General features: G+C 47.0%; 1 protein-coding gene across 1 annotated transcript in view; it reads left to right on the top strand.

Moving 5' to 3' along the window:
- Nucleotides 1–19,200, top strand: part of LOC112226364 (glypican-5) — a 76,180-nt gene that overhangs the window by 7,777 nt on the left and 49,203 nt on the right. Inside the window, 1 exon segment of the mRNA XM_042308304.1 lies at nucleotides 13,291–13,452. Within this exon segment, the coding sequence (XP_042164238.1) occupies nucleotides 13,291–13,452 (162 nt within the window).

The raw sequence follows: 19,200 nt of genomic DNA, 5'->3' as shown, positions 1-19,200 counted from the left end.
CGTCATCATGACCAAGTCCAACTGAGCCTCTCCTTTCAATTGTGCTCTTATTATTCCATCTTTCAATTTTTTGCGGTAACGTCTTCATTTCTCTAAGGCCTTTGGAAAGTTTGGGAAACAGAAATAATGTTAGCCTTCTTAAAAAATCCTGACAGTATTTCTGGGTTTCTATGCCCGGATTGAGCCTGTTTTAAATTGAATAAGAACTTGGAGGAAGTATAAAGTGTTTTGATCCCGGGCCTTCCCTCTCCGAGAAACCATTGTGTGTCCTTTGAATCGGAGCAGAGGGCTAACTGCTTCCAGAGATGACTCATGTGACATCTAATACCTACGTGGACACAAACCACAGCCACTGGCAGGCCACGTATATTTCTGTGCCACATCTAGGGGTAGAGGCCACCACCGTATCACTGCATCTGACTCTGCATGCCGTAACAGGGAGAAGAGCAACAGATAGCAGCCTGTTCAACATACCTAGAGGGGCATCCAAACCACTCAATATATTTGTTTTGGTGGCGGTGGCGTCGACCCGGGTAACGGACAGGGCATGTCAGTTCCAGGCAGAGCAGTAGCTGGAGTAAGCCCCTTGCGAGACAACGCAGGGGAACAGGGCCTTGTGAAGATGTCACCAGTCTGAATGGAAGCATTTGAGCTGCTGCATGACAAGCGTTTACAGCATGCAGCCGGTAGGGTATAGACAGCAGCTGGCTGGCCTAGAGGATAGAATGACATTTGGACTGTTATGTGTGTTTGTGATTGGGGACAAAGTGAGAGCAGAGGCATAAGGTTGGAATGAGTGGCATGCCTTGCCGTGTTTCCATGCATACTGTACTGTACTATAGAGAAGGAAAATCTACTGGCCTGACTGTCCACCTAAATTCAGTGCTCTACCTCTCTTTGTCTCACTTTCTCCTTTATTTTTTCCATCTAATTTCTCACTGCCCTCTTTCTCTATCTCTCTCACTCAGTTCCTTTATCTCTACCTCAACACCCTACCCACAACTAATTCAACACAACCACATTTGCTCTAAACTCTTGTTTGTTGCTTTTAATTTGGAGTGGTCCAGAAGAGCTTGCTTTGGGTCGGGCCCATTCCCTCTTCAAAGTGCTGACCAGGGGATGGGGGATGAGAATATGAAGGGGTGTGTGTGTGTATAACTCCGACTACGAGTTGTACAATCGCCAAACATAGCAACACTTGACATTTGAAGTGGCGAAACCTCAGCTCTTTTCATACTTCTCTGTGTTTGCTTTAGGGATTCAGTGCTGTGTTTCATTCATTCTCAGCAAGCGCCTTCAGTGTGGCTGCGCCATCAGAGCCAGCCGGTCTGATTCTTGGATCTCAAAATGAAACAATGGCACTTTTATTGCACGCATCCTAATCCAGTTGATCTTTACTTTGTATTTATTACTACAAAATGATATCATGATGGTGATATGTATCCTACTTTCTGGTAATATAAAGAAACTTAAATGTAGTCATTCAGTTATTATGTTACCGCCATTTGAAATATGATTTAATAAGACGATATAAGATAAATAGCTGATTGTAGAACAAAGCTTAACTGAAGGACTAATGTTTTTCTGGTGGTCCAGTCTTTGGTAGTAAAACCTAACCTATTGCAAGTGTTCATACAGCTGCGTGACATTGAATACATTAGCTTTTAATGCCATACTTAAATGTGTGAAAATGATATGCATAACATTGTTTTAACAAGCCACAGGCCTAACTGCTTGTGTGTTTACTGATTTAGAGCCCTTCGTTTCTGCCATATGACAGGAAATCCGTGGAAAAGTAAATGCCTATTAGTACCTGCAGGAATGCAGTGTTTTATGAGATGCTCTTACGCCTCGATCACACCGACAGCTTCGTTGCGTTTTGGTCCACCAGAAGTACATTCCTTTCCAATGGAACGCTGCGTTTGCCTTGCAGAGGCAGTTGCAGTGCGTACTGTGTTGGATCTATCAAAATTATGCATCAAATTGTATGCCTAGACGGCTTGACAGAAATGGTAGCAGAAGGTGAATGTTGAAGTTTTGTTGCACACATATCCAGATAATGCTGCGTACCATTTTGCGCAATGATGCTGTAAGTGTGTTCGAGGCGCTAAACGTACCTAGGATATGTTATTTGAGGAAACAGCCTTAAATTATTCCAGCTCCAAATGTTCACTCTCCAGACACTTAATAACCACTCTCTGGCCCACCAGTTAATAAATAATGTCTCTCCGCCGCTGTGACATGCTCGCCAACAATCCATATCGAGATTACAAGGGTGTTCTGATCTAGCGCTTTGGAGATCAATTAGAGGTCAGGCGTGGAGACGCTCCATTCATAAACACCCACCGCCACCTCCGCCGTCCCGTGGCCTGACTAGATATGGTCACCTCATCTCTGTGTGGCTCAGATAATTACATTATATGATCTATCAAGGCTGCTCAGATCACTGTCTGTACGCAACACACAGACAGTCTGGCATCCTGTTGACTTTTCATTATCAGTTATGATAATGTAATATGAGAATGCAACTAGCAGTTTATTCACACATTCAGTACATGTGACACCATGTGTGACTCAAACCAGAACTCTGTTGGTGTAGGCACCCGTGTTCCTGTCAACCGAGCCATCAGAAGTCTTTGGCTGTGTCTGAATACCCATACTAGCGTACCACATAAACTGCGTTTGATCTAGTAGAATTCACTCGTCATTTCTGACACGTGTTTGACACATGTTTGACACAGCTGATAATTAGATAGATTGGCACGCTGAATGGCGGGAGACAACACAATTGCACATTAGATGTACTATTTTCGAAATGTCACATACTATTAAAAAATAAATCCTGCATACTATTTAGTATGCTGTTATGGGTATTCAGACATGGGCACCGTTTTCGTCTTTGAGTTTGGCTTAGCTCCAACACAAAGACAGGGTTCACATCATGTGTTTATGTTAAGGGAATGGGAACGCAGGATGTTATCACGCTGCCACATCCTTGCCTGGTTAAAGCATCAAAGTGTCTGGCAGCAACTCTAAGCTAATGATGCCCTTTGATTCGTTGCACTTATTTTAGGCTCCTTCAAACAGGGCCTTCTCACATGGGAAGCACACACATCCCCTCCAACCCAACCTCTTCTATAGTCAATATAAAGCCTCAGAGTCTTTGGTATGCTTGTCTGTACCCCAGCTTCACAACCCTACCCGCTCAATAATGATCCCAGAAATCCCTCAACAGCTTTATCTCTCATAAAAGAGGACTTGTGTGGCTGTAGGCAAAAAAACACAACAAACAAACTGCCTAGAGATGGAGTTGAAGGTACGGAAAATATTAAACATTTTCAATGAAAGTATCTCCAATGCCACTCATTACCATCCCACATAGATACAACTCTACAGCGTAGTTTGGTTAAATGCAATATTGTCCTTTCACTGTCTGTAGCCTTGACAAAGTGAGTTTGGCATGTCTTCAGCAGGTAACCAGCTCTGTTACAGAACTTCCCCACAACCTCTCTAATGTTCTCAGTCCAATCCCTGTCCCATCAGTGACATCCCAGTCTGAATCTGCTTAATGTGTCTGAGACAGGCTAGACTCAGGATCTCTTTTTGGATTTCAGTCTAAGTCATTGGTCTGGTGGGTGTTTATTGTATACCACCTATGCCCCTACCTTATTCAGTGTCTCTTCTGCACCTGTAAACTGGCCAATTCTTTCTTCGTAAAACTTGTTTCATAACACCAAACAGGCACCGACTACCAGGTAGATTGGCTTTTGCGTCTTTGTCATAACTGCCTTAAAAATGCTGGAGTTGATGATGGAAAGGCCAGGGTTGAAGGGAGCTTTCGTTGTGGATGCTCCTCTGCTCCTCGGGGATGTTAGTATTGAAAGAAGGCATCAGCAGCAGAGGCTAGCAGGTATTCTGGGAGAGTAAGCCCAGTAGTAAGGGTCAGGGTCAGACAGCTGTCTGGACAGACAGTCAGAGTGCTGTGGATAGGGGGCCTGTGGCTGAAGCTGAACCTTCTTAACTGTTTTAAAGCACCCTCTTTGCAAACCTCTCTACCTCCACATCCAAAAGCCCCTAGTGCCAACCAAACCTGTCATCATCAAATAGTCTGCCAGTCCCCTATCCCCTGTTTCCACCCAACCTTCAACTCTTCTCACCCACATCCAACATTCCCTAATGTCCTCTGACTCTGTCCTCCATCCCTCTACCCCCACATCCAATATTCCCTAATGTCCTCTGACTCTGTCCTCCATCCCTCTACCCCCACATCCAACATTCCACCAGTCCACTAAGCCTCAAGTGACCCGTCTGCTTCAACCCCTCTGAAATCCTCTGACCCACATCCAACTGCTCCCAGTGCCCCACAGACCCTGCCCTCAACCTCTTTGCCCCCACATCCAATAACCTACTAGACCCCAGCTGGAGGACAAGACCCACTAGACCCCTAGCACCCAAAATCCAACAATCTAACAGTCTACCAAGCTCCAAGTGCCCCCTGGCCCCAACCCTCTCCTCAACCCGTCTAAACCACATCCAAGCCGCCTCGCCCCCTGGCCTCTGGCTCTGGACCCCAACACTGCCAGCTTGACGCTTGAAAAAGCTAGACATTCCTGGCACGATTCAGGGCCGTCCAAAAATGCAGGTATGTGGCAGAGCCCCTTTTGAGCCATGTTTTCTTTCAACACAGACCCACCCAAGCACAGCAAATCAATACAGAGTAAATATCCTTCAAGTTCACTGGATGAGACAACTACAAACAGAACACAGCGCTTCCTGAGATGCAAGAGTCCGGTAGAGAGCGAAGAAGCAATATAGGAGGACCAAACTCCTGCATTAATCAGCTGCTTTTCCACAAAGTTATTCCTGTTCTCTGAAAACATGTCCAAACAGCAGCGTCAGGAAATCACCAGCCTCCCTGTCAACAACCTATCCAAATCAAAACTACATTTCCACTCCTTATTGACCAGATGTGGGCCGTCATTGTAAATAAGATTTTGTTCTTAATTGACTTGCCTAGTTGAATTAAGGTTAAATAAATAAAAATGAAATGTATTTGTGATGCAAGCAAATTGGGTCCAGGGATGTTTTTTAAGGACGGCTCACTGGTTACCAAGGGCACTTTTCTACCATTAAGACTGTCTCCTGCTTTTAACCACAGGAGTTTTGACTTGTGCACTCAGGGGTACTGAGACGTGGCGGAAGTAATTGTGAATAGAGTGGTGGCTTAATACGGCCAATTAGTCCGGAGGTATTTGTCACTGATAAGAGAATTAAAAGGCTGATGTCACGTTCGTCGTATACATAATGAGCGGACCAATGCACAGCGTGAGTAGAGTTCCACATATTTATTCAAGTTAACCTTCAAAAACAACAAAGAATAAACAAACATCCGTTGCCTCTAATGATCCCCAATTAGAGGCAACGATCATCAGCTGCCTCCAATTGGGAACCATACTCACACCAACATAGAAATATTAGACTAGAACACCCCCTAGTCACGCTCTGACCTATTGCACCATAGAGAATCCCAAGGGCTCTCTATGGTCAGGGCGTGACAGCTGAGTTGAGATCATTCTGACTCTGCACTCTGTGCGTGTGAATGTCTGGCCAGGCAGAACAAGCGGAGCGGTCCACACACTGATCGCTAATTAACCACCAGGACCTGTAGAGTTGGGCCTTGCCTTGCCCCACCAGCTCTCTTGGGTCTGTATCAAATCACATTAGTGCTAAGAGACTGGAGGTATGCGCTACAAGAGACTCACACATTGTTCTATAGGGGGCAGGAGGTTTGCCCTATAAGGGACTTAAGCCATGTTGGGACCATGAGCTACAATGGCTGTTGAAAATAAGATTTTGTCTAGAGGACATTGTCATGGTAACTGACTATATCTTAGACTCAACATCCTCAACTCTAATCCCAGGACGGTTACTGTGTTTTCAAGCTTTTGTTTGGCTTACAGGTATGTCTCAGATATTACGTTTACACAAAGGTAGGATTAGCAAAGGTAAATTCAATAGGTTGTGAATCACTTGCTATTGTTCAGTTCACTTTGACATTGGACTATTTATTTGCAAAGACCCAATAATAGAATCTGTTTGTACCTTCATCCCACAACCATGAAAACACTGGCTCTACTCATCAGCGTTCAATAAAGTACATAACAGCCATCTACACACACTGTGGAAAACATGCATTAGACCTTGGTTCTAATCAATGTTCTGGAATATTTCTGACACCGTCGACCTGCCCTGATAACGGTGGTTGGTGGTTGTAGCTCCCAAAGTCTTTTTGGGAATCACATTCTCCCCTGTCGCTAGATATTAATTTCATATTGGAGATAACACACAACGTGGCGAGCCAGCCAGCAGAGAAAGGGTCAGGGACATAGAGAGAGAAGGATTGTGGGAAAGAGACAAGGAGAGGTGGGGTCAGGAACAGAGAGAGTGAGAGGTCTGGGATAGAGAGAGTGTGAGACGAGGTCAGCATTGTGCTTGGCGCCAAGAACAATGGCTTGGAGACAAACAGACAGAGAGAGAGAGAGAGACAGAGAGAGACAGAGAGAGACAGATAAAGGGAGAGAGGTGGAGTCTGGGAAAGAACAAGAGAAATGAGACAGAAAGAGACAGAGAACAGGAGGAAATAAAGAACCAGACTGAAGAAGGTAGGGAGTTGGGGGACAGAAAAAAGGAGGGAGACAGACAGAGGGAGAGTGGAGGTCAAGCCAGTTGTGACTCCACTCTTCAGAGATTGGAACAGATGGGGGCTCAGTGGACTCTCTCTGGATAATTAAGTTACAGCCATGTGTGACAAGGGACATGCCAAACAAATGAGAGGGAGAGAGAGAAAGAGAGAGAGAGAGAATGAGCCAAGTGCGACCCTATTGTGTTTCAGGGGTGGATTTGGACTAGGGAAGCACTAGTCACTAGCCCCGGCATATAGGCCCATGCTTTCGGGGTCAGGTTTCCCCACCACCTGCGCCCCACTCCCCTCGCCTTTCCACCCAACCCCCAAAATTAGTTATCATATCAGCCACAGCCTTATGAGTAACCGTCTGGAGGGGACGGGGACAGGGACAGCAAGGGGGACAAGGAGATTAGGGACAGCAAGGGGGGTGAGGAGGGGGGGGGACAGCTAGGGGGACGGGGTGGTGGGGGACAGCAAGGGGGCGAGGGTAGTGGGGGACAGCTGGAGGACAAGGGTGGGGGCGAACAGCTAGGGGGACGAGGGGAATGGGGGACACCAAGGGGGACAAGGAGGGTGGGGACAGCAAGGGGGACAAGGGGGTGGGGACAGCTGAAGGACAAGGGTGGTGGGGAACAGCTAGGGGGACGAGGGGATGGGGGACACCAAGGGGGACAAGGAGGGTGGGAACAGCAAGGGGGTGGGGACAGCAAGGGGGACAAGGGGGGTGGGGACAGCTAGGTGGACAAGGGGGTGGAGACAGCTAGGGGGACAAGGAGGGTGGGGACAGCAAGGGGGACAAGGGGGTGGGGACAGCTAGGGGACAAGGGGGTGGGGACAGCAAGGGGGACAAGGGGGTGGGGACAGCTAGGGGGACAAGGGGGTGGGGGACAGCAAGGGGGACAAGGGGGTGGGGACAGCTAGGTGGACAAGGGTGGTGGGGACAGCTAGGGGGACAAGGAGGGTGGGGACAGCAAGGGGGACAAGGGGGTGGGGACAGCTAGGGGGACAAGGGGGTGGGGACAGCAAGGGGGACAAGGGGGTGGGGACAGCTAGGTGGACGGGTGGTGGGGACAGCTAGGTGGACGGGGGGGTGGGGACAGCAAGGTGGACAAGGGGGTGGGGACAGCAAGGGGGTGGGGACAGCTAGGGGGACAAGGGGGTGGGGACAACTAGGGGGACGGGGGGTGGGGACAGCAAGGGGGACAAGGGGGTGGGGACAGCTAGGTGAACGGGGGGTGGGGACAGCAAGGTGGATAAGGGGGTGGGGACAGCTAGGGGATGAGGGGGTGGGGACAGCAAGGGGGACAAGGAGGGTGGGGACACAGCAAGGTGGATACGGGGGTGGGGACAGCTAGGTGGACAAGGGCGGTGGGGACAGCAAGGGGGACAAGGGGGTGGGGACAGCTAGGTGGACGGGGTGGTGGGGCTAGCTAGGTGGACGGGGGGTGGGGACAGCAAGGTGGACAAGGAGGGTGGGGACAGCAAGGGGGACAAGGGGGTGGGACAGCTAGCTGGACGGGGGGTGGGGACAGCAAGGTGGACAGTGGACAAGGGGGTGGGGACAGCAAGGGGGACAAGGGGGTGGGGACAGCTAGGTGGACGGGGTGGTGGGGCTAGCTAGGTGGACGGGGGGTGGGGACAGCAAGGTGGACAAGGAGGGTGGGGACAGCAAGGGGGACAAGCGGGGTGGGACAGCTAGCTGGACGGGGGGTGGGGACAGCAAGGTGGACAAGGGGGGTGGGGACAGCAAGGGTGACAAGGGGGTGGGGACAGCTGGTGGATAAGGGGGTGGGGACAGCAAGGTGGATAAGGGGTGGGGACAGCTAGGTGGACAAGGGGGGGGGGACAGCAAGGGGGACAAGGGGGTGGGGACAGCTAGGTGGACGGGGTGGTGGGGACAGCTAGGTGGACGGGGGGTGGGGACAGCAAGGTGGACAAGGGGGTGGGGACAGCAAGGGGGACAATGGGGGTGGGGACAGCTAGGGGACGAGGGGGTGGGGACAGCAAGGGGGACAAGGGGGTGGGGACAGTTAGGTGGATGGGGGTGGGGACAGCAAGGTGGACAAGGGGGTGGGGACAGCAAGGGGGACAAGGGGGTGGGACAGCTAGGGGGACGAGGTGGGTGGGGACAGCTAGGTGGACGGGGTGGTGGGGACAGCAAGGGGGACAAGGGGGTGGGGACAGCAAGGGGGACAAGGGGGTGGGGACAGCAAGGTGGAGAAGGGGGTGGGGACAGCAAGGGGGACAAGGGGGTGGAGACAGCTAGGTGGACGGGGTGGTGGGGGACGAGGGTGGTGGGGGACAGATAGGGGGACAAGGGTGGTAGGGACAGCAAGGGGGACAAGGGTGTTGGGGACAGCTAGGGGGAACAGGTGGAGGGTGAGAGTTTTAATATCACATTCTCTGCCCTGCTAATTGTGGCCAGCCTCTGTGATGTCATGGCCTTGTTTATATATGTAACTGACAGTATGAGAGGGGCCGAGGAGGGTGTCAGGCAGCGTGTCACGACAGGGTGGACTGACTCTAGTGTGGGAACTGTGTTGATGTCATGGTGCCTGATTGAGCCTCACTTAGGATCATATTAGAACGTATTAGATCATTGCCTTTCATAGGGTTTATTTCGACCCAAGATATTATGGCCAGTGCTAGTCCAGTTTATAGGGGGATGTAAATGTTGTTACTTATGTGTGTGTGTGTGTGTGTGTGTGTGTGTGTGTGTGTGTGTGTGTGTGTGTGTGTGTGTGTGTGTGTGTGTGTGTGTGTGTGTGTGTTAGCATAGGCTATAGGCCTATGTGCAAGTGCATTCACCAATACTATTTATACTCCAGGCAGAACTTGTATTTTTAGCAGTAAGCTAAGCATGTACAGTATGACATCTTATATGATTGTATGTACTTTGTCTTGTTTTCTCCTCTTTTTAAATAATAATATAATATGTTTCTGAACACTTGAATGAATGGTGAGTAATGATGAGTGAGAAAGTTACAGATGCACAAAGATGTCCCCAAAGCATGCTAACCTTTCACCATTGCTGGTAACAGGGAAAGTTAGCATTTTTGGGGGGTACGATATTTATGCCTCTGTAACATTTTCACAATTAATTCATGATTATCTGCAATCATGGTCGCACCCACATGAATGTAAAAGTGTTCAGAAACATATTCTATTCTTATTTACAATAAAAGTGACTCCAAAATGACACAATACATTATTTACCATTCACTTCTATTTGGAAAGAGAAACGAGGATACCTAGTCAGTTGCACAACTGGATGCATTTAACAGAAATGTGTCTCCCGCATTTATCCCAACCCCTCTGAATCACAGAAATGTGTCTCCCACATTTATCCCAACCCCTCTGAATCACAGAAATGTGTCTCCCGCATTTATCCCAACCCCTCTGAATCACAGAAATGTGTCTCCCGCATTTATCCCAACCCCTCTGAATCACAGAAATGTGTCTCCTGCATTTATCCCAACCCCTCTGAATCACAGAAATGTGTCTTCCTCATTTATCCCAACCCCTCTGAATCACAGAAATGTGTCTCCCGCATTTATCCCAACCCCTCTGAATCACAGAAATGTGTCTCCCGCATTTATCCCAACCCCTCTGAATCACAGAAATGTGTCTCCCGCATTTATCCCAACCCCTCTGAATCACAGAAATGTGTCTCCCGCATTTATCCCAACCCCTCTGAATCACAGAAATGTGTCTCCCGCATTTATCCCAACCCTCTGAATCACATAAATGTGTCTCCCGCATTTATCCCAACCCCTCTGAATCACAGAAATGTGTCTCCCGCATTTATCCCAACCCCTCTGAATCGCAGAAATGTGTCTCCCGCATTTATCCCAACCCCTCTGAATCACATAAATGTGTCTCCCGCATTTATCCCAACCCCTCTGAATCACAGAAATGTGTCTCCCTCATTTATCCCAACCCTCTGAATCACATAAATGTGTCTCCCGCATTTATCCCAACCCCTCTGAATCACAGAAATGTGTCTCCCGCATTTATCCCAACCCCTCTGAATCACATAAATGTGTCTCCCGCATTTATCCCAACCCCTCTGAATCACAGAAATGTGTCTCCCTCATTAATCCCAACCCCTCTGAATCACAGAAATGTGTCTCCCGCATTTATCCCAACCCCTCTGAATCACAGAAATGTGTCTCCCGCATTTATCCCAACCCCTCTGAATCACAGAAATGTGTCTCCCTCATTTATCCCAACCCCTCTGAATCACAGAAATGTGTCTCCCGCATTTATCCCAACCCCTCTGAATCACAGAAATGTGTCTCCCTCATTTATCCCAACCCCTCTGAATCACAGAAATGTGTCTCCCGCATTTATCCCAACCCCTCTGAATCACAGAAATGTGTCTTCCTTATTTATCCCAACCCCTCTGAATCACAGAAATGTGTCTCCCTCATTTATCCCAACCCCTCTGAATCACAGAAATGTGTCTTCCTCATTTATCCCAACCCCTCTGAATCACAGAAATGTGTCTCCCTCATTTATCCCAACCCCTCTGAATCACAGAAATGTGTCTCCCTCATTTATCCCAACCCCTCTGAATCACAGAAATGCGGTTAAATGCAGACATAATTGTGCACAACAATATCCGAAACACAACCAAAACAACCTGCAAATGCATCCAACGAGTTTGTGGAGTCGAAAGCGTGATGTATTGATTTATATATTTTTGATTATACCTTTATTTAACGAGGCAAGTCAGTGGAGTCATTGCGTGCTAGGAATATGGGACCAAATACTTAACTTTTTCTTAAATGTAACACACTATAAATTAATTTGTCCTTATACTTATGACACCTTCAAATGGGGGAACTAGATACATAAAGTGCATTCCTTTCTAAACTGTAAAATAGATACAGTGCCTTCGGGAAAGTATTCAGACACCTTGACTTTTTCCACATTTTGGTTATGGCTTTATTCTAAAATTGATTACATTGTTTTTTCCCCTCATCAACCTACACACAATACCCCATAATGACAAAGCGAAAACAGGTTTTTAGAAATATCACATTTACATAAGTATTCAGACCCTTTACTCAGTACTTTGTTGAAGCACCTTTGGCAGTGATTACAGCCTTGAGTCTTCTTGGGTATAACGCTACAAGCTTGGCACACCTGTATTTGGGGAGTTTCTCCCATTCTTCTCTGCAGATCCTCTTAAGCTTTGTCAGGTTGGTTTGGGAGCGTTGCTGCACAGCTATTTCCAGGTCTCACCAGAGATGTTAGATCGGATTCAAGTCCGGGCTCTGGCTGGGCCACTTAAGGACATTCAAAGATATGTCCCGAAGCCACACCTGTATAGACTTGGCTGTGTGCTTAGGGTCGTTGTCCTGTTGGAAGGGGAACCTTTGCCCCAGTCTGAGGTCCTGAGCTCTCTGGAGCAGGTTTTCATCAAGGATCTCTCTGTACTTTGCTCCGTTCGTCTTTCCCTCGATCCTGACTAGTCTCCCAGTCCCTGCTGCTGAAAGACATCCCCACAACATGATGCTGCCACCACCATGCTTCACCGTCAGGATGTAGCCAGGTTTCCTCCAGACGTGACGCTTGGCATTCAGGCCAAAGAGTTCAATCTTGGTCAGACCAGAGAATGTTGTTTGTCATGGTCTGAAAGTGTTTAGGTGCCTTTTGGAAAACTCAAAGCGGGCTGTCATGTGCCTTTTACTGAGGAGTGGCTTCCATCTGGCCACTCTACCATAAAGGCCTGATTGATGGAGTACTGCAGAGATGGTTGTCCTTCTGGAAGGTTCTCCCATCTCCACAGAGGAACTCTGTCAGATTGACCATCGGGTTCTTTGTCACCTCCCTGACCAAGGCCCTTCTCCCCCGATTACTCAGTTTAGCCGGGCGGCCAGCTCTAGGGAGTCATGGTTGTTCCAAACTTCATCCATTTAAGAATGATGGAGACAACTGTGTTCTTGGGGACCTTCAATGCTGCAGAAATGTTTTGGTACCCTTCCCCAGATCTGTGCCTCGACACAATCCTGTCTCGGAGCTCTACGGACAATTCCTTTGACCTCATGTCTTGGTTTTTGCTCTGACCTGTGCTGTGAACTGTGGGACCTTATATAAACAGGTGTGTGCCTTTCCAAATCATGTCCAATCAATTGAATTTACCTCAGGTGGACTCCAATCAAGTTGTAGAAACATCTCAAGGATGATCAATGGAAACAGGATGCACCTGAGCTCAATTTCAAGTCTCATAGCAATTTATTTTTTCTAAAACATAAAATAGCAACAACTTCTAAAAAACAGTTTTTTTTTGTCATTATGCGGTATTGTGTGTAGATTGATGAGGGAAAAATGTAATTTAATACATTTTAGAATAAGGGTGTAACGTAACAAAATGTGGGAAAAGTCAAGGGGTCTGAATACTTTTCGAAGGCACTGTATATATACCTCCAACGTACATATATATATTTGTGTTTTGTCTACACATACTTAAAGAAATGGTTTCTTATAAGCCCATAAAGGCTGGACACCAATTGGTGTATGACACTGAAATAAAATAAATAAATGAATCAAATATACGCCTAATCCTGTTCTGTCTCCCTCTCCCTCTGTCCCATCAGATGTGGAGCTGTTGGTGTGTAAGCACCAGGGCCCGTCCTGCTGCACCCGCAAGATGGAGGAGAGCTACCAGGTGGCGGTGAGACGAGAGACCCTCCAGAATGTCCGCTCCTACAGCTTCGAGCTGAAGTACCTCATCTCCGGCCACGCTACCGCCTTCCAGGGTAAGAAGAGGGCCAGGGGAGAGGTGCGATGGGATGGGAAGGGCTTGTAGTGAGTAGTGATAGTAGGACAGGTGAGGGATATTAACCAAAAACATGGAGATAAAGGAACTCTTTTTTTTTGGAAAACTGGTACTTTTGGGCCAATTTGGCAAAAACTTCAATATCCTGATCCACAAGAAAGGGAATGGAACATACGAGAGGATGCCACTTAGTACTTGAGTACATAGTACTTGAGTGAGGCCTGTGAACGTAGATCTTTGCTGACATACAGTTGAACTTGTCCTTATTTACCACCAACTAAAACAGTGGAAAACCAAACACTTTTATTTGTTTTGCTAGTTATTTGGAAGGAAAAAAAGTATAGGAATTCAACTTGTTTTTATTCCAATCCTCTGGCTCTATCTCTAGTTCAGGACTCTTCCTCTGATAGCTTTTTATTGGTCACGAGGGCACAGCTATCTTCTGTTCCCCTCAGTGGTTTTGGCAGTAGCTGTGTTGTGGAGAGGGTAGACTAGGGAGGGTAGGTAGGGAGGGCTGGCAGTAGCTGGGTTGTGGAGTGAGTATGGAGTGTGGAGAGTAGCTCTGGAATGGGTGGGGGGTATGTATTGTTGGCAGTTAGCTGTATTGTGGAGAGGCAGATGGAGCATGAAGACTTGCGAGGGTATAGACTGCACTGCACACAGGCCCAACTCGGAGCCTCTTGCCTGCTATAGTTTATGGGCAGAAGTCTGTCCTCTGTGCCACTTTCTGCCTGCTTGGCTCTTTCTATCTGAGGGCAGCAGTAGATGGATGGTTGGCAGATCTGAATGGTCCAGCTCCGGCTGGTTCGGTTGCCAGAGGGGCTTTTACTGGGCCAAGGGAGGCCAGGCACCGGCCCAGCTCCCCCTGCCTTGTCTTCCCCCGATCAGGGTGACCGGTAATTGCAATGTCATTTAAAATTCCCACATTTTCTAAGCGGACAGATTTTTTTCTCCCAACCTCCAACGCTATCCCACAGAGTCTGCTGGTGAGAGGTTCTGAATGTTTTTGCTGTTGAAGGAATTTGTGAGCCATGCAATTTGTTTTATACGACAATGTACTGTGTGCATAGGCATTTTGCTGGACAGTTTTGTTTTATGATTGTTGTTTGGATACAAATGGTTGTTGGACTGCAGTATGGAAATGTGCATTCATGATATATAATGTATTTCTCCTCAATTCCAGCCATGGATATGAATAGTTTGTCAGTTTTATAGTTTTATTTTTTTATAACATTTTTGTCCTTCACATTTTCTAACAGTCCATTTATATTTGGGTGAGGTTTTTTTCTCGCCTGAGTCGCCTCGTTTCACTGCCAAAATTAAAATGAAACCATCTAGTGTTCAGCGAAATAACAACACAATGTCAAATACAGGTAGCCTAGTCAAATAATTAACATCCAATTACATTAACTGTTACTCTCTCGCAGGAATTCCACTAACGGTCCGTATGAAGCCAAATGTAGCTGCTGCTCATGTTGGTATCTGTACTGATGCCGCAAAATCTATGACAGGGAAACATAGTGGAGTGGTAACTCCCGACGCCACTTGGGTACACTGCAGCATCCACCGAGAGGCTCTTGCTGCCAATGGAATGCCTGACAGCTTGAAAGACATTTTGGACACTACAGTGAAAATGGTTAACTTTATTAAAGCAAGGCCCCTGAACTTTTGTGTATTTTCTGCACTAATAATCAATCAATCAATCCAATTTATTTATAAAGCCCTTCTTACATCAGCCGATGTCACAAAGTGCTGTACAGAAACCCAGCCTATAACCCCAAACAGCAAGCAATGCAGATGTAGAAGCACGGTGGCTAGGAAAAACTCCCTAGAAAGGCCCGAACTTAGGAAGAAACCTAGAGAGGAACCAGGCTCTGAGGGGTGGCCAGTCCTCTTCTGGCTGTGCCGGGTGGAGATTATAACAGAACATGGCCAAGATGTTCAAACGTTTATAGATGACCAGCAGGGTCAGATAATAATAATCACAGTGGTTGTAGAGGGTGCAACAGGTCAGAACCTCAGGAGTAAATGTCAGTTGGCTTTTCATAGCCGATCATTCAGAGTTAGAGACAGCAGGTGCGGTAGAAAGAGAGTCCAAAACAGCAGGTCCGGGACAAGGTAGCACGTCTAGTGAACAGGTCAGGGTTCCATAGCCGCAGGCAGAACAGTTAAACTGGAACAGCAGCATGACCAGGTGGTCATCAGGCCAGGTAGTCCTGAGGCATGGTCCTAGGGCTCAGGTCCTCTGAGAGAGAGAGAGAAAGAGAGAGAGAAAGAGAGAAAAAGAGAGAGAATTAGAGGGAGCATACTTAAATTCACACAGGACACTGGTTAAGACAGGATAATTACTCCAGATATAACAGACTGACCCTAGCCCCCCGAAACATACACTATCGTTCAAAAGTTTGGGGTCACTTAGAAATGTCCTTATTTTTGAAAGAAAAGCAAACAAAATGGTCCATTAAAATAGCCTCAAATTGATCAGAAAATACAGTGTAGACATTGTTAATGTTGTAAATGACTGTTGCCGCTGGAAACGGCTGATTTTCATGGAATATCTATATAGGCGTAAAGAGGCCCATTCTAAGCATCCATCACTCCTGTGTTCCAATGGCACATTGTGTTAGCTAATCCAAGTTTATCATTTTAAAAGGCTAATTGATCATTAGAAAACCCTTTTGCAATTATGTTAGGACAGCTGAAAACAGTTGTTCCGATTAAAGAAGCAATAAAACTGGTCTTCTTTTAGCCTAGTTGAGTATCTGGAGCATCAACATTTGTGGGTTCGATTACAGGCTCAAAATGGGCAGAAACAAAGTACTTTCTTCTGAAACTCGTCAGTCTATTCTTGTTTGAACAAGAGAACAACATCGAAATTGCAACTAGCGGTTCTGTGAAAATTTAATTTAATCAGAAGCCACTGCCAGATTTCTGGATTGGGCTGTGCTCAGAGTATCCTGCCTTGGCAAATCGTGCTGTTAAGACACTGATGCCCTTTGCAACCACATACCTATGTGAGAGTGGATTCTCGGCCCTCACTCGCATGAAAACTAAATACAGGCACAGTCTGTGTGTGGAAAATGATTTAAGACAGACTCCAAAACAATCCTACATTGCAGTTATGTGCATCCTTTCAAGCACACCCTTCTCATTAACCTGTGGTGAGTTATTCAACATTTTCAATGAACAAATAAGGTTTTATATGTAAGATGATTAAATAAAGAGCAAAATTATTGATTATATTATAATTTGTGCCCTGGTCCTATAAGAGCTCTTTGTCACTTCCCACGAGCCGGGTTGTGACAAAAATTCACACTCAATCTTATGTTTAATAAATAAATCAATCAATCAATCAATCAATCAAATGTATTCATAAAGCCCTTCTTACATCAGCCGATGTCACAAAGTGCTGTACAGAAACACAGCCTAAAACCCCAAACAACAAGCAATGCAGATGAAGAAGCACGGTTCTGTGATTTTTTTAATCGTATAGTGTGTGTGTGGCAGGCTTGCAATGATGGCTAAAAACAACAGTTGAGAGTGTGCTGACCCTGGTGCTAGAGGGGGTATGCAGCTGGAGGTTGAATGTCTGAAGGGGTACGGGACTATAAAAAGTTTGGGAACCACTGATCTAGCTAGTGGATGGATTAATTTGTCATTATGAACATAACTTCCTGCTTACCTCATGTCTGGAGCCTTCTGAAGTTAGGTCAGGTGCTCAACTGCTCATGTCTCCACAGAAATAGACTTAATCAACGGTGGAACAACTGAAGAAGCCATGATGATGAAGGGGGTGATGTCAGTTGACTTGGTTCTCAGGGACATCTAAGGACAACTAGTCCCGTTGGCATGCTGTGTGGAGATTTGATGTGCGTTGCTGTGGAGAAAGTCAAGTAGGGGAGCGACTGTTAGCGAGGTGTTTAAATATCAGATGAAGTCACTTATGTCATAACGGTGGAGCGGAGACATGCTTGGGGTGGTGAGATTGGTCCCTTTCTAAGTGCCCACTGGGCACAGACGTCAATTCAATGTCTATTCCACATTGGTTCAACATCATTTTCTGGAAATTATGTGGAAACAATGTTGATTCAACCAGTGTGCCCAATGGGTGGTGTGTGTGTGTGTGTTTCAGACTGATTGAAGAGACTTGTGTGTTGTGTACCTATGACCCTCCTGTATCAGAATAGATTACAACACTAATAATAATGTCTCACCTCACCTCTCTGTTTCTGAGATGGTATGTTGTGCATTTAGAGTTGTTCCCCACTCTCATCATCTCATCTGGAAGGTTTCCCCCCCCCCCCGCACCCCACACACACACCCACACACACACACACACACACACACACACACCCACCACTCCCTCAGTGCCAGAGCATCTCCCCAGCCTGCCTGCCTCAGCCTCAGTGGGGTATCCTACTCTGCTGGAGTGTTTATTTGATCACCTCACTCCTCCAGGCCTCCAGGGTGTGGCCTTTGTTTATGTTCCCTGTCTTCTTCTCACTCTCATGTCCTTCTCTTGGTACTGTACTGTAGCCAGGACCAGGCTAATCACTGAGGGAGCTGGCTTTTGGATGCCGCTCTGTGTCTGTCTTATTCTCGCAGTCTCTCTCCCTTCCTCTCTTTGTCGCTCGCTTGTACTCTCTCTCTCCCTGCCTCTCTCACTCACTCTCTCTCACTCACTCTCTCTCCCTCTTTGTCGCTCACACTTTCTCTCTCTCTCCCTCACTCTTTCTCATTCTCCCTTGACTCATTGTTCATGTCACATTGGCTTGAATCTAGGTTGTCCTTTTAGAAATCGCGAAAATGAACAACTAAGGAAGAATTTTTCACTTCCCAAACCCCGGTCTGGTCTGTCGAATCCGCTTCGTCAAGCGTTTTCGGAAAGTATGGCGAAGTTGGGCCTCTAGGTTTAGAAACTCTGTGGTTAAACCTCTCTCTGCTGGGCCAGGGCAGTCTGAATGTTCTGGTCAGAGGAGGCGGGCTGATCAGGCCGACTTATCTTAGTGAAGTTCTTTCTCTGTGTATGACTAGTAAACACACTGCTTGGCTCCACTGACTAGGTTGAACATCACTGATGTTATTCTCCCTTCTGACATCATCTTCACCTATAACGTCAGACAGACAGCTCAAATACATTTCACAGAGATGGGTCACACTAACTAGGGATCAATGTTTAGGAGGCTAGGGGTCAGATACTTACACACACAGAGAAAGGTCACACTAAGACCAGGGGGGTCAGGAGTTGTCAGCATTCCTACGTAAAAGCCTAATTGATCATGAGTGTTGGGACTAAAGGGAACGGGGTTTCGCTCCAGTCTAGTCTGAGTCTGAGCCAGACCAGATTAGACCAGAAGGGGCTTTGGTAGACAGAGGACCAGCCTGACTTGTCAGAGTGCTCCAGCCAATCAGATCTGGGCTAATCTCAAGCCTTTCATTGGCTGAGGCAGGCTGGAGCAGATGGACCAGACAATCATAGAACAGGCCTACGTATGTATCTATGTAAGAGTGTACACTGGTTTCAGGAGGGTCAAGGAGTTTCAGCCACCATTCCAGACAGAGGAGGGAATCCACTGTGAGTCCATCAGTGATTACTGTCCAGTCCAGACACACTAACCACTTGTTTACTCTACATCAACTCTGGTAGGGTTGGCAAGACTGTGTGTGTGTGTGTGTATGTGCGTGTGTGTTTAAATATGCATGATTTTGTATGTTTGAGTATGCAAAA

Source organism: Oncorhynchus tshawytscha, linkage group LG28, assembly GCF_018296145.1.
Source record: "Oncorhynchus tshawytscha isolate Ot180627B linkage group LG28, Otsh_v2.0, whole genome shotgun sequence".
In the NCBI taxonomy this organism is placed as follows: Eukaryota; Metazoa; Chordata; class Actinopteri; order Salmoniformes; family Salmonidae; genus Oncorhynchus; species Oncorhynchus tshawytscha.
Note: the sequence above shows the minus strand (reverse complement) of the source record. Positions and strands in the feature narration are given on the sequence as shown.